Genomic DNA, 12,260 nt, shown 5'->3' with positions numbered 1-12,260 from the left:
CTCTACCTCTACCCTATCCATCCCCTTCATTATCTTGTACATCTCTATAAGACCCCCCCTCATCCTTCTAAACTCCAACGAGTACAGACCCAGTCTATTCAGTCTCTCTTCATAGTCCAACCCCCTCATCTCCGGTATCAGCCTAGTGAACCTCCTCTGCATTCCCTCCAAGGCCAAAATATCCTTGCGCAAGTGCAGCGACCAAAACTGCACACCGTACTCCAGCTGCGGCCTCACCAGTGCCCTGTACAGTTGCAGCAAGACCTCCTTGCTTTTATATTCTATCCCCCTCGCTATAAAGGCCAGCATACCATTCGCCTTCTTGATCACCTGCTACACCTGCAGACTGGGTTTTTGCGACTCATGCACAAGGACCCCCAGGTCCCTCTGCACCGTAGCATGCTGCAGCTTTTCGCCCTTTAAATAGTAATCCCTCCTACTACTATTTCTGCCAAAGTGGATAACCTCACACTTGTTAACATTATACTCCATCTGCCAGGTCCTCGTCTACTCGCTCAGCTTATCCAGATCCCTCTGCAGACTTTCCACACCTTCCGTGCAATTTGCTTTTCCACTCATCTTCGTGTCATCAGCAAATTTCGTCACCCTACACTCAGCCCCCTCCTCCAGGTCATCTATATAAATGGCAAATAGCTGAGGCCCCAGCACCAATCCCTGCGGCACTCCACTAGTCACCAACCGCCAATCAGAATAGCACCCATTGATACCTACTCTCTGCCTCCTATTAGACAACCAATCCTCTATCCACGCTAATACCTTACCCCCAACTCCATGCACCCTAACCTTCTGAAGCAACCTTTTGTGAGGCACCTTATCAAACGCCTTTTGAAAATCTAGAAACACCACATCTACCGGTTCCCCTCTGTATACCGCACTATTCACATCCTCATAGAAATCCAATAAATTCGTCAAACACGACTTCCCCTTAATGAATCCGTGCTGCAAGTGCTCTATGAAACCATTCCTTTCCAGGTGCCTCTCTGTTTCTTCTTTGATGACAGATTCAAGCATTTTTCCAACTACAGACGTTAAACTAACTGGCCGATAATTCCCTTCCTTTTGTCTGCTACCTTTTTTAAACAGCGGCGTAACATTAGCTGTTTTCCAATCTTCCGGCACTTCCCCAGAATCCAGCGAATTTTGGTAAATAATCACTAAGGCATCCACTATCACCGCTGCCATTTCCTTCAGAACCCCGGGATGCATTCCATCCGATCCTGGGGACTTGTCCACCATCAGTCCCGTTAGTCTATCAAGAACTACCTCTCTAGTGACAGTAATCGCATTCAGGCCCTCAACTCCTATCATCCTTCTATCTTTAATATCCGGCAAACTATTCGCATCCTCCTCTGTGAAGACCGAGGCAAAAAACTTATTTAAAGCCTCAGCCATTTCCTCATTTCCCACCACTAAATCCCCCCTCTCATCCTCTAAGGGTCCAACATTCACTCTAGCCAGCCTCCTCTTCTTTATATATTTGTAAAAAGTCTTACTGTCCGTTTTTATATTTTTTATATTTCCAACCTTTTTTTATATTCCCAACCTTTCTTGTGGGAACTCCATTGTATCATTGGTGGGGAAGTGGAGACAATCAACCAGGGAAAGCTCCCAGACATGAAAAGTGTTTTAGAACTCCCTCTTGATTTTCCATCCCCATCTGCCATTTCCACCCAGTGAAAACACGGGCACCCTCCCCACCCCCAAGCACAGTGGCAGGTGGGAAATTTGGCCTCCCCACCCCCAAGTACAGTGGCAGGTGGGAAATTTGGCATGATTCCCATTGGCAACAAGGCAGGTGAATACTTGCAATCTTCTGCTTTTCAGCTCATTAATTACACATCTATGGAGAGCTCCACAAACCCCTCGGTGGGGTGGGCTGGAAATCACTCCTCTGATCTCATAGGAACAAAGATCCTGTCACGATTTTTAAATGGCCCCTGGGCAGGTATTCACTCATTCCAGGCTAGTAGCTCTGCACTCCTTCTCCAGAGTCCTTGCAGCCACAACTCATACGGCAGAAGCTAGTAGATGTGACTAATCACATGCTGAGACATAAGAGGAAACCTCCAGCATCGCCTTTCACTTATCTCTAGATAAGAGTACCACCAACTATACACTCAATGACCGGCCAAAGCTTAATGTTTACCAGCTTCTTGACCTTACTGAGGTTATCCTCCCTCTTGCTACTCATGCACTTGCTCCTCCTGGCACCGTGCCAACCTACGATGTGTCTACCTCCTTCTCATCTAGATGAGAGGTATTACCAAGGCAAAGTTGCCTGCAGCCAACATCACTGACCATTGAGTGGGTTTGTGAAAGAATTGAAGTGATTCATTTAATCAACATGTTCTCTATAGGCGTCCCTCAATCCCAAACCCAACAGGCCAGTGCTAAGCCCTTCATCTGACCTTCATCTAGGCATGGTAACTCCACCCCATACCTTCTAGGTAAAAGACAGCCTGGAAGAGTAGAAATGGGCATTCCCTCAATTCATACATGAATGAGCATTGCTCTTTGACCAGGGTAAAGAGAGCCATTTGGAAGAAGCCTCATGAGGACACGACTCCAATCATCTCCACTACCCTTCAGACTCTAGGAGGACCATTGTCTTGGAAGCTTTGAAAGTCTAGCCACATGAACCCTGGTCAGCAATGACCATTTGCCCAGTAGGATAGAGAGTTGTAGTTGTGAGATAGCTGCCATTCACCTGCTATATCCTTTGAAGGCATCCATCTCTCCCTTCATCCCTGTTTCTGACTGCAGCCAATGGCAAATAGCACAGAGTGAACAGCAACTCTGCGTCTTGCTTGAATCTCTGAGATCCATAAGCCCACACTTATGAGATCCATAAGTCTGGAACAAGCCTGCTTCAATGCGACCTTCACTATAAAGAGAAGAACACAACTGAACATTACTGGTATTTAGTTCAATGTCCCTTCAATCACCATTTGTGTTGACCTTAAATTCTACGTGCTCAAAAAGACCCTCCTGGAGGGATCTCACTGACTGACTAACTTTGGAATCAAGGTCAATTTGGAAAAATGACGTCTGTTTCTTTTCACATTGGCTCCACCACATTCTACCCTCCCATCAAGCACTAACTTCTCCCATCATCATAGACCCATCAGCATTCCCATTTCTCTCCCTTCTATCACCCTTGAATCTTCGGCCATTAACCTGGGCCCTTTCATGAATAACCTCTACACAGAGCCAATACTCGTTACCATCCCTATGTCTACCCTGACTCCGCCCCCTCTCAGCCACTTGTGTTGTCTCCTTCTGTGACCGCCCCCCATAAAACTTTTACCTACCATACTGTCATCCTGGAACTTCTACCCTTCCACTCCCCACTTCTGACTATGACTGTTCCTTCCTTTCGTCTGTACCCTGAGTTAACTCCCCAGGACTACACCACTGACCAGAGCATTCCTTTCCTCAGATGTTCTGCTGACTGCCCACCACCTGCTCCCACCCCCCCCCCCAACACGTTAATCTCCTTCCCAAGACATTTCCCCCACCATTCACATTATTACCCCTGCCTTCCCTGGACACTCTTCCCAATCTTCCCTTGAAAGCCTACCTCCTGTGACCAACATACTCACAAATGCTACTGAAGCCTAGAGGCAATACAAGTGAGACCGTTGAGGCTGATTCTCAACATCAGAGGGATGATTAGATAACTAGACTAGAATAGACATTACATTATAAAAGGTATGTAATATAGTTAATGGAATATGGAAACTAATTAAGATTCAGACTCATTGCAAGAGCATGGCAAGAATATCCATCTTTGGGAAATTTAATACAGATGTCAGAAAGTGCATCCTTATTTCTGAAGTAATAAAAACAGATGGAGTCGGTTTCCAGGAAGAGCAGTTGACTTTGAAGAAATAGTGAGGTATTTTAATGGGGAAATGCATTGATATTGTGGTTGAATGAACGTCAGTGCATTAAAGGGCCTTTACATTCAAACCTGCCTCATGATAGAACACAAGATAGGAATGGATGGAAAAGATAATTTGCGCACATAACTAACAACCATAAACCCACTGAAGTAAGTAATCATCGATATTTCCATATAGCAGTGACTTCAGCATTCAGATATGTTTATTCTGCAGTGCTAAAGTAACAGGAAAAGCTGGGCACTTAAAAAAGTTTTGCAGTGGAGATTTCCAGTGATCAGAAGCATAATAGACTAGTGCCCAAACCCAAAACAGAAGAAAGCACAGTTTAGATTATGAGATCCATTATTTTGAAATTCAGGCACATCTCAGTTTGTTCATTCAGTAAGAACCTACTCAAATTTTCTATTGAGCTACTGGCCATGTCAGGAGGGTTAATGTTAGATGGATAGATTGGAACCGTTTGATGAATTCTTGTGGGCCAAAAAAACAACTTGTAGAAGATTTCCTTAAGAATTGAAATGGGTTGAGTTGACTCAATGGTAAAGTGATTGTAAAATAATGGATCACACAGTCCAAACTCTGCATTTTGTTTTGGGTATGGGCATTAATTTATCATTCTTTTGATCATTGCAAGTCTCTGCTGCAAAGCCTTTTTAAAAGTCCAGCTATTCCTGTTACTTTAGCACTGCAGAAGTGTAATGAACATATCTTAATTCTGAAATCGCTGCTATGTGGAAATATCAATGACTAGTTGTTACTTCAATGTTTTCGATATGTTTAGGATTGTTGGTTATGTCACTGGATTTATAATCCATAAGCCCATTTGAACAATCTGGATGTATAACTTCAAATCCCATTATGAGAATTTAAATTTAATTAAATGAAACCTGAAATTAAAAACTTAGGATAAGTAATGGTGACCAGATTGCCCTGAAAATCCACCTAATTCACTACTTTTTTCATTCATTCATGGGTCATGGGCATCACTGGCTGGCCAGCATTTATTGCCCATCCTTAATTACCTTTAAACTGAGTGGCTTGCCAGACCATTTCAGAGGGCAGTTGAGAGTCAACCACATTGCTGTGGCTCTGGAATCACATGTAGGCCAGACTGGGTAAGGACAGATTTCCTTCCCTAAAGGACTGAATCAGATGGGTTTTTCTGACAATCAACAAAGGTCATCAGTCGATTCTTAATTCCAGATTTTTTTTATTGAATTCAAATTCCACCATCTGCTGTGGTGAGATTTGAACCCAGGTCCCCAGAACATTAGCTGAGTTTCTGGATTAATAGTCTAGCGATAATACTAGTAGGCCATTGCCTCCAAATGTCATTTGAAAAAGAAATTCTGCTGTCCTTACCAGATCTGGTTCACATAAGATTCCAGAGTAAGGAGATGTTGATTTTTAACTGTCCTCTGAAATGGACACTCAGTTCTATTCAAGAAGGCAGCTCCTCATCAATACCTCTTCAAGGGCAATTAGGAATGGAGCAATAAATACTGGCCTTGCCAGTGATGCTCACATTGTGTGAAAGAATTGTAAAAATATATCTTCATACTTCCCATCAACTTTCTGAAAGACTTGCTTCACAAATGCTCTTGAATATAGAAGCAGTTAATTACCCAGAAGGGAAAAAAGTTTGGACCAGTGTTCTTTTTTCCCTATTTTACTGATATTCTATTTTAAACTATACATGACATGACCAGTTCAAACAAATACTCTGTTTCATTGTTTTTTCCTCCTGGGTAGTTTTTATTACAGTGACTGTATGTAAGATTTTTGTCCTCTCCAATTTTCTCTCCTGCTCTACTCTGAAGGACAAGAGACTTCCCAACAGGTACAGGGCCTTGAATGGTTGAAAGACAACAACTGTCACCAAGGCAACAAAATATAGGCAACAAATTGACTATTTATGAATTTCCTTTACAATATCAGCCTTGGTTTGGTTTTAACACTCTAAGTTCTCAGTCCAGTTTATGGCTTTGAACCCTAAGCTGGAGGTTTCAAGTTGATAATGTTGTCTAATACTTCAGTGCACGTCAACACATTGCGGAACTGTTGGAGTTGCTGTTTTTCAAATGCAATATCAGAGCCATGGAATTAGTTGAAAAGCAAACGTCCAGTGTACCAATGGTCTAACTTTACTTCTTCATCAACATTAGTAAAAATCAGATGAATTGGTCATTGCTGTTGTGATATCTTGCTGTGCACAAATTGACTGCTGCAACCGCAGAGGTGTGGTTGACTCTTAACTGCCCTCTGAAATGGCCTCGTAATCCTCTCATTTCAAGGGCAAATGGGAATGGGCAACAAATACTGATCTTGCCAGTGACACCCGCATACCATAGAAGAAGAAAAGAAACATCACCAGCTCCAAGTCATACATTATCCTACCTTGGAAATATGTCCAGTAGGCCATTCAGACTCTTAACCTTGTTCCATTGCTCAATTAGATCAAATCTAATCTTTATCTTAACTACATCTCTTTGTTCTATAACCTTTCTATAATGAGAAGCAGGAATGTGATATGAAGAAACATTGCGCTGGATGTTACAGGGAGGGAATTATGGTTAGGCTTGCACCCTCCCTGCTCACCACCTACGCACCTTCCTGCCTCCGTCACCCACACCTCCACCCCATCATAACTCCAGAGCAAAGTTGGTGTGAAGCTGACTTGGTCCACCTTGCAACCATAAGTTGTTGCCTCCCAGTGGGATTTCTGCCTCTCACTGGCCAAAAGGATCTTGGAATGAGGTACAGGACTTTTGATTACATATTTCAATATGATGACCACATTGCCAATTTCAGCATCTGCCCATCTACCATGTATGGAGATATCTGTAGAGAGAGAAACTGGGTCAACATTTCAGTTGCTCACCTTCGTTGGAATTGGAAAAAGTTAGCGATGTAACAGGTGTAAAGCAAGTAGACAGGTAGAGAAAGGGGGGTGCGGGGGGGAACAGTGGAGTGGAAAAAACAAATGGGACGGTCTGTGATTAAACTAGGAAGATTGATTAAATGACAAGAGGGATCATGATGCAAGCCCCAAAAGGACATTGCAATGGGATATTTTTCAAAGGTTATTTGATAGGAAATATTTCATATTGTGAATAATTTGAGGTTTTATGTACAATAAGCAAAATCATGCTTATTAATAAAGCTAACAAATCTTCCTGCAGACAGAAAAGAGATTGTGAAAATACCCTCAACTCTGGAGGTCGATGTGAAGGATGTAACGGCGGAACACAAAAACATTACATTCATCAAACCACTATCACTATCTGATATTATAAATGAGCCGCATGAGAAATTTCCAATGTTGGTCAAAATCCTGGATGCCCCAGAACAGCAGCCCCCCTTTAAGGGTGAATGGTTTCACTCACTGAGGAAGGATAATATTCTGAAAATTCACAAGAAGCAGTTGTTGAAGAAAGTTCTCGCCACTGCCACGCTTAATAAATTCAGCCGGCATTTCTTAATTTCCATAACCTACAAGGGAACTTTCAGAAGACGGCCAAGGGAGTTTGCGACCGTGTTTGATCTCTGCAATGCCATCAATCAAGAAGACCCTTTGAGTGTTGTGGTTACAAAAGATTGCATGTGGAGTGAAGATGGATTGTCTTCTCTATGTGTGGGTGACCGTTTTGTCACCATGTTTAAGACTACTAGGCAAGTGACCTTTGAAGGCACAACTCAAAATATTGACGTGCTCATGTGCAATAAGATTCCAGAGGATGACGATGCAAATGAAGATGAGAATGAGGATGACTCTGTGATGCTTCCTTTGTATCTGGAGGGTCGATTTGTAGAAGAAGTCCATGACACCAAAAGATACAAAATCTTGGAACTATGTAATAAATTCAAACTCCCTTTTCAAGTGAAAGCCACATCAAAAGATCCTTCCGTACCAACTGATATCTTAACATCCTTTCCAGCAATCAAATTAGAGGAGATATTGGAGATGCACTGTTTGGTTGTCAGTTTTTTAGAGGGTCCTTCAGAGTACTACTCAATCCCCGTCGACTGGATAACCATGACTGTCTGTCTTCTGGAAGACTGCCCTGAGGAAGACGGTAGCCTTAAAGATGCAGTCTCACTGGAAGAGTTGACTGATTACATGTACTATAATCTGCGGAAATGTTCTACTACAACTGTGTGTCCCCCACCTCGACCACCCAAAAGAGGAAGCATAGGTACTGTCTCGCCAGACTCTGCCCCAGTTCGACCCCCTCGTCGCTCTGTTGCAGGTTGTGAGCAGCAACAACCAATTTTACCCCCTAAGGTAAGAGTTATCTTGAGACTTGAAAAGTACAATGTTCAGTTCCGGGCACTGCACCTCAGCAAGGATAACTTGGCTTTCTAAATGAGAATAGTAGGGATTCACCAGAATGATACCAGAATTAAAAAGATTCAATTGTGAAGAGCGCTTGGTTTTCATTTTAGATTTATTCACAGAATGAAACATTACAAGCCCTAACTCAGTCACATTATAAGTAAGAAACACAGAAACTAATAACCGTCCATTCACAACCTGATCAACGCCCTCAACTGATGTGCAATTAACAATGGTTGAAAAATACTGTCTATTACAAGTTTATTTCTCTTTCTGTCCCTTCAGTTCTCTTTTGTTGTCTCCTTCACCTCTTTCTTCTCTGTCTCCATGCTTTCTTTCTTAACTCTCTGGAATGCTCCTTCTTTTCCTTCCCCTTGCAGTTCACTTTTTATACATCTTTTCTATTTGTCTCTGCAACATTTTTACCCTCCCTTCTGCTGCATTTATCGTGGAGATAGAGTGAGAGAGAGAGAGAGAGAGGGATCAGAGAGTGCGCTGAGGAGCACAGGAGCAAACTGTTGGACAAGGGACACAAATATTTGGCCAACATAGAATATAGAACATAGAACACTACAGCACAAACAGGCCCTTCGGTCCACGAGTTGCGCCGATCACATCAACACCTATCTATAACCCCCAATCCCATAAAACCCCATATACTCATCCAGAAGTCTTTTAAAAGACCCCAGCGAGTTCGCCTCCACCACCACTGACGGCAGCTGATTCCACTCACTCACCACCCTCTGAGTGAAAAACTCACCCCTAACATCACTTCTGTACTTTCCTCCCCGCACCTTAAATCTGTGTCCTCTCGTAGCGACCATTTCAACCCAGGGAAATAGCCTCTGAGAATCCACAGTTCTGAAACATCAAATCTGGTGCTGAAGACTTAAAACAATCAGTGAGGCGGGGAGTGGGGTGCTTTTGTTATTACAGCCTGAGAATATGGATTTGACATGACTTGAGTGTCTGTTCTTCCTAGACCTTGTAAGACAGAACTTGAGATGGAGTTCTAATAATGAGTGGCCCATTCACATTTCAATCTTAGTGTCCCAAACTCAAAACATTGGTTCTATTCTCTCTCCATAGATGCTGTCATACCTGCTGAGATTTTCCAGCATTTTGTGTTTTTCTGCCTTATTTTTATTCTCAGAAAAGCCTGCTTCTTGCACCTTCCTGAAATTCCATTTTGCTCCCTACCTCTCATGGCCAGTCAGGGTGTCATTGATAATTTAATAAAACTCAGGTAAGTTTGTGGTGCTGCCAAAGTCTGACTCCTGCTTGTATTATGGCTGCACACAGATGCCCGGACCCATGTCTGAATGAGGGTCGGGGGCACCACTGTGCCACCCAATGCTCCAGGAACGGGTGGAGGGGTAGGGTTAGGTGGGCGATGAGGATCCAGTCCATACTATCGGTCCATGCACGGCTCCATGGCCCTCATCTCTGGGACTGCTCAGCAGGCAGTCAGGGCATTAATTTCAGACTGGGAGTCTCATGTAAGTGGCGAGGGAGCTGCAGACGACAATCCAGAAGAGGAGCATTTGGCCCCCTTGATTAGGCATGGGTTATTGTGGGATAGTCAGCATGGCCTTGGCAGGGCGGGGTCCTGCCTAAAGAATTCGCTAGCATTGTTTGAAAAGCGGTCGAGTGTGTGGATGAGGGAAATGCAGTTATTGTAGTTCATATACCCCTCAGCAAAGTCTTGCACAAAGTCCCATATGGGGACCGATTGAGCCGGGTGAAGCACACAGAAGGCTGGGAACTCACAGAGATGGATCCAAAATTAGTCTAGTAACAGGCCACAAACAGTAGTGGCAGAAAGCGGTTTGGGTGACTAAAAGCTGGTGCCCAATGACATACCACAAGGTTTAGTGCTGGATTCCTTATTATTCATTATATACATAGAGAATATAGATGATAATGTGGGGAATGTTCAGTCAGTTTGTAGACAATGCCTAGTTTGGTAGGGTAGTTCATTGTGAGGACAGCAATCGTAGGCTACAGGAAGATATGGATGGGTTGGTTAGATGAGCAGGGCAGTAGCAGGTGGTATTTCACCCTGATACAAGCGAGGTGATGCACATTGGAGGGGGTAACAAGACAAAGGAGTATTTAATGAATGGCAAGACACCAGAGAGTTCGGTGGAACAGATGGACCTTGAGGTACTTATTCACGAATGCCAGCAGGTGGCAAGGCAAAAGAATAGGGTGGCTGCAAAGGCACATGAGACACTCACTTTCATCAGTCATGGCACACAGTATAAGAGCGGGGGAGTTATGTTGGAGCTGTATGGAATGTTGTTAGGGCACAGCTGGAGCACTGTGTGTAGCTCTGGCCACCTCACTGTAGGAGGAGAATGGTTGCATTAGAGGGGGGACGTGATTGAGATGCATGTGTTCGTATGGATAAGGTGAATAGGGAGCAGATGTTTCCCTTGGTTGAGGGGTCAATTGCAAAGTGGCAAAAGTTTTAGTATGAGTCTCAGAGGGGATTTGGAAAACGATTTGATCTCCGCGGGTAAGGATTTGGAAGGCACTGCCTGGGACTATTGTGGAAGCCAGTTACGTTATGACCCTTCCACAGTGTTTGGGTGAGCACTTGAAATATCTTGGCAGTCAGGCTAATGGGAAGAATGGTGCTGAACAATGGGATTAGAGCAACATCAGTAGTAGTTATCATTGGTACAGACTCGATGGGCCTTTCCTGCACTGTACAACGCTCAGGTGGAGTATGGGACCCCCTTTGGGAGATAGGTCATAGAAAGAGGACTCAAGGCTTTGAGGTGTAATATCCTATACTCATTATCCTATACAGTGCATACCAGCTTCACTGCCCTCTTGGTGACTCTCCAACTTTTTAATCTTACATGGTTTGGTGTAATGTCTGGGTAACTGCCCACCCCCTCTTCCCACAAGGATGCACACCAGAGATGGAGGCGATCTCCTGTGTTCTATGTTCCATGGCCTTTGATGCCCCGGGATGTGTTCCCTGGTGGGCTAGGACCTGGGAGCCTCAGCTGATTCTTGCATGCTACATACTGGTGTCAGAAATGGGGGGATTCAGAAAGTCTGGAGACTGCCAGAGTCTCCCTGGTCTGGCCTCCAGCAGTGCCTCTTCCCTCGGAATGCCTGTGGGGTCCCTGGGACAGGCCATGGGACAGAGGGCAGCTGGGGTGAGCTCCAGCAGTCTCTGCGTCACCTGGCTCTGTCAGTCCTGGAAGTCCATCATTGTCTGCACCATGGTGTGCAAGCTCTCAGCAATAGCTCTCTCAGTCTGGACAAAGCAATTGCCCACTGTGTATTCCCTGCTCCCAAGGCCCTCAGCCATGGTCCTCAGAGACATGGCCATGCTTTGAACTCTGCCTCCCGTGGCTACCATTTCTTGCCCCAGGCTTTCCACCACATTTGCCACCTTTGCAGTGTCAGCCTGGGTGCCACGTAATGCTAGCATCATCTCCTGCACCCAAAATGCAAGTGGCCTTGCATTTGCCAGAATTTTGCTGGCACCTCCTCCTGAGTCCACAGCTCTGCTTCTGCATCTCCAGCAACTTTGTGAGAACTGATTCCAGTGGCTTGCCATCTGTCTGGGGGCCAGCTACTTCCTTGCAGCAGCAGATCTCCACCTGTCCGATCCCTCAGACATTCCTGCCTCCATCTGATGTGCATCAGCAACTATGTGGTACTTACTGGAAAGAGATCCCATAATTTGTCTCCTAATGCCACCCACCAAAGTGTGTGTCTGCTGATGGATGGTGTGGGTGACGCCTGTGATAGCTAGTCAGTGCTTTCCACAGAGCTTTCCTCCGAGGTGCTGGCAGGAATCGCAGGAGGGCACTGACTCTTGAGGACCTAGCCTCTTCAGGTGTTGATCCTGCAAGAGAAAAGTCTGTGCAAGAGGGACAAGTATCTGGGCAGCGTGGAACTTACTTGGGAAAGGTCATCTGAAGTTTATGTGTCCTCACCTCTGTGGTGCATGCTACCTCAGTCACTCACAG

At 44.6% G+C, this 12,260-nt stretch overlaps 1 protein-coding gene across 1 annotated transcript in view; it reads left to right on the top strand.

Moving 5' to 3' along the window:
- themis2 (thymocyte selection associated family member 2) overlaps window positions 1-12,260 on the top strand; it is a 66,057-nt gene that overhangs the window by 31,289 nt on the left and 22,508 nt on the right. The window contains exon 4 of the mRNA XM_080211354.1: window positions 7,109-8,211. Within this exon, the coding sequence (XP_080067480.1) occupies window positions 7,109-8,211 (1,103 nt within the window). The remainder of the gene's footprint in view (window positions 1-7,108; window positions 8,212-12,260) is intronic.

This window comes from Carcharhinus amblyrhynchos, chromosome 24 (assembly GCF_965287045.1).
Source record: "Carcharhinus amblyrhynchos chromosome 24, sCarAmb.v2.hapA, whole genome shotgun sequence".
NCBI classification, from domain to species: domain Eukaryota; kingdom Metazoa; phylum Chordata; class Chondrichthyes; order Carcharhiniformes; family Carcharhinidae; genus Carcharhinus; species Carcharhinus amblyrhynchos.
The sequence above is the reverse complement of the archived record's forward strand: the minus strand, read 5'-3'. Positions and strand labels throughout refer to the sequence as shown.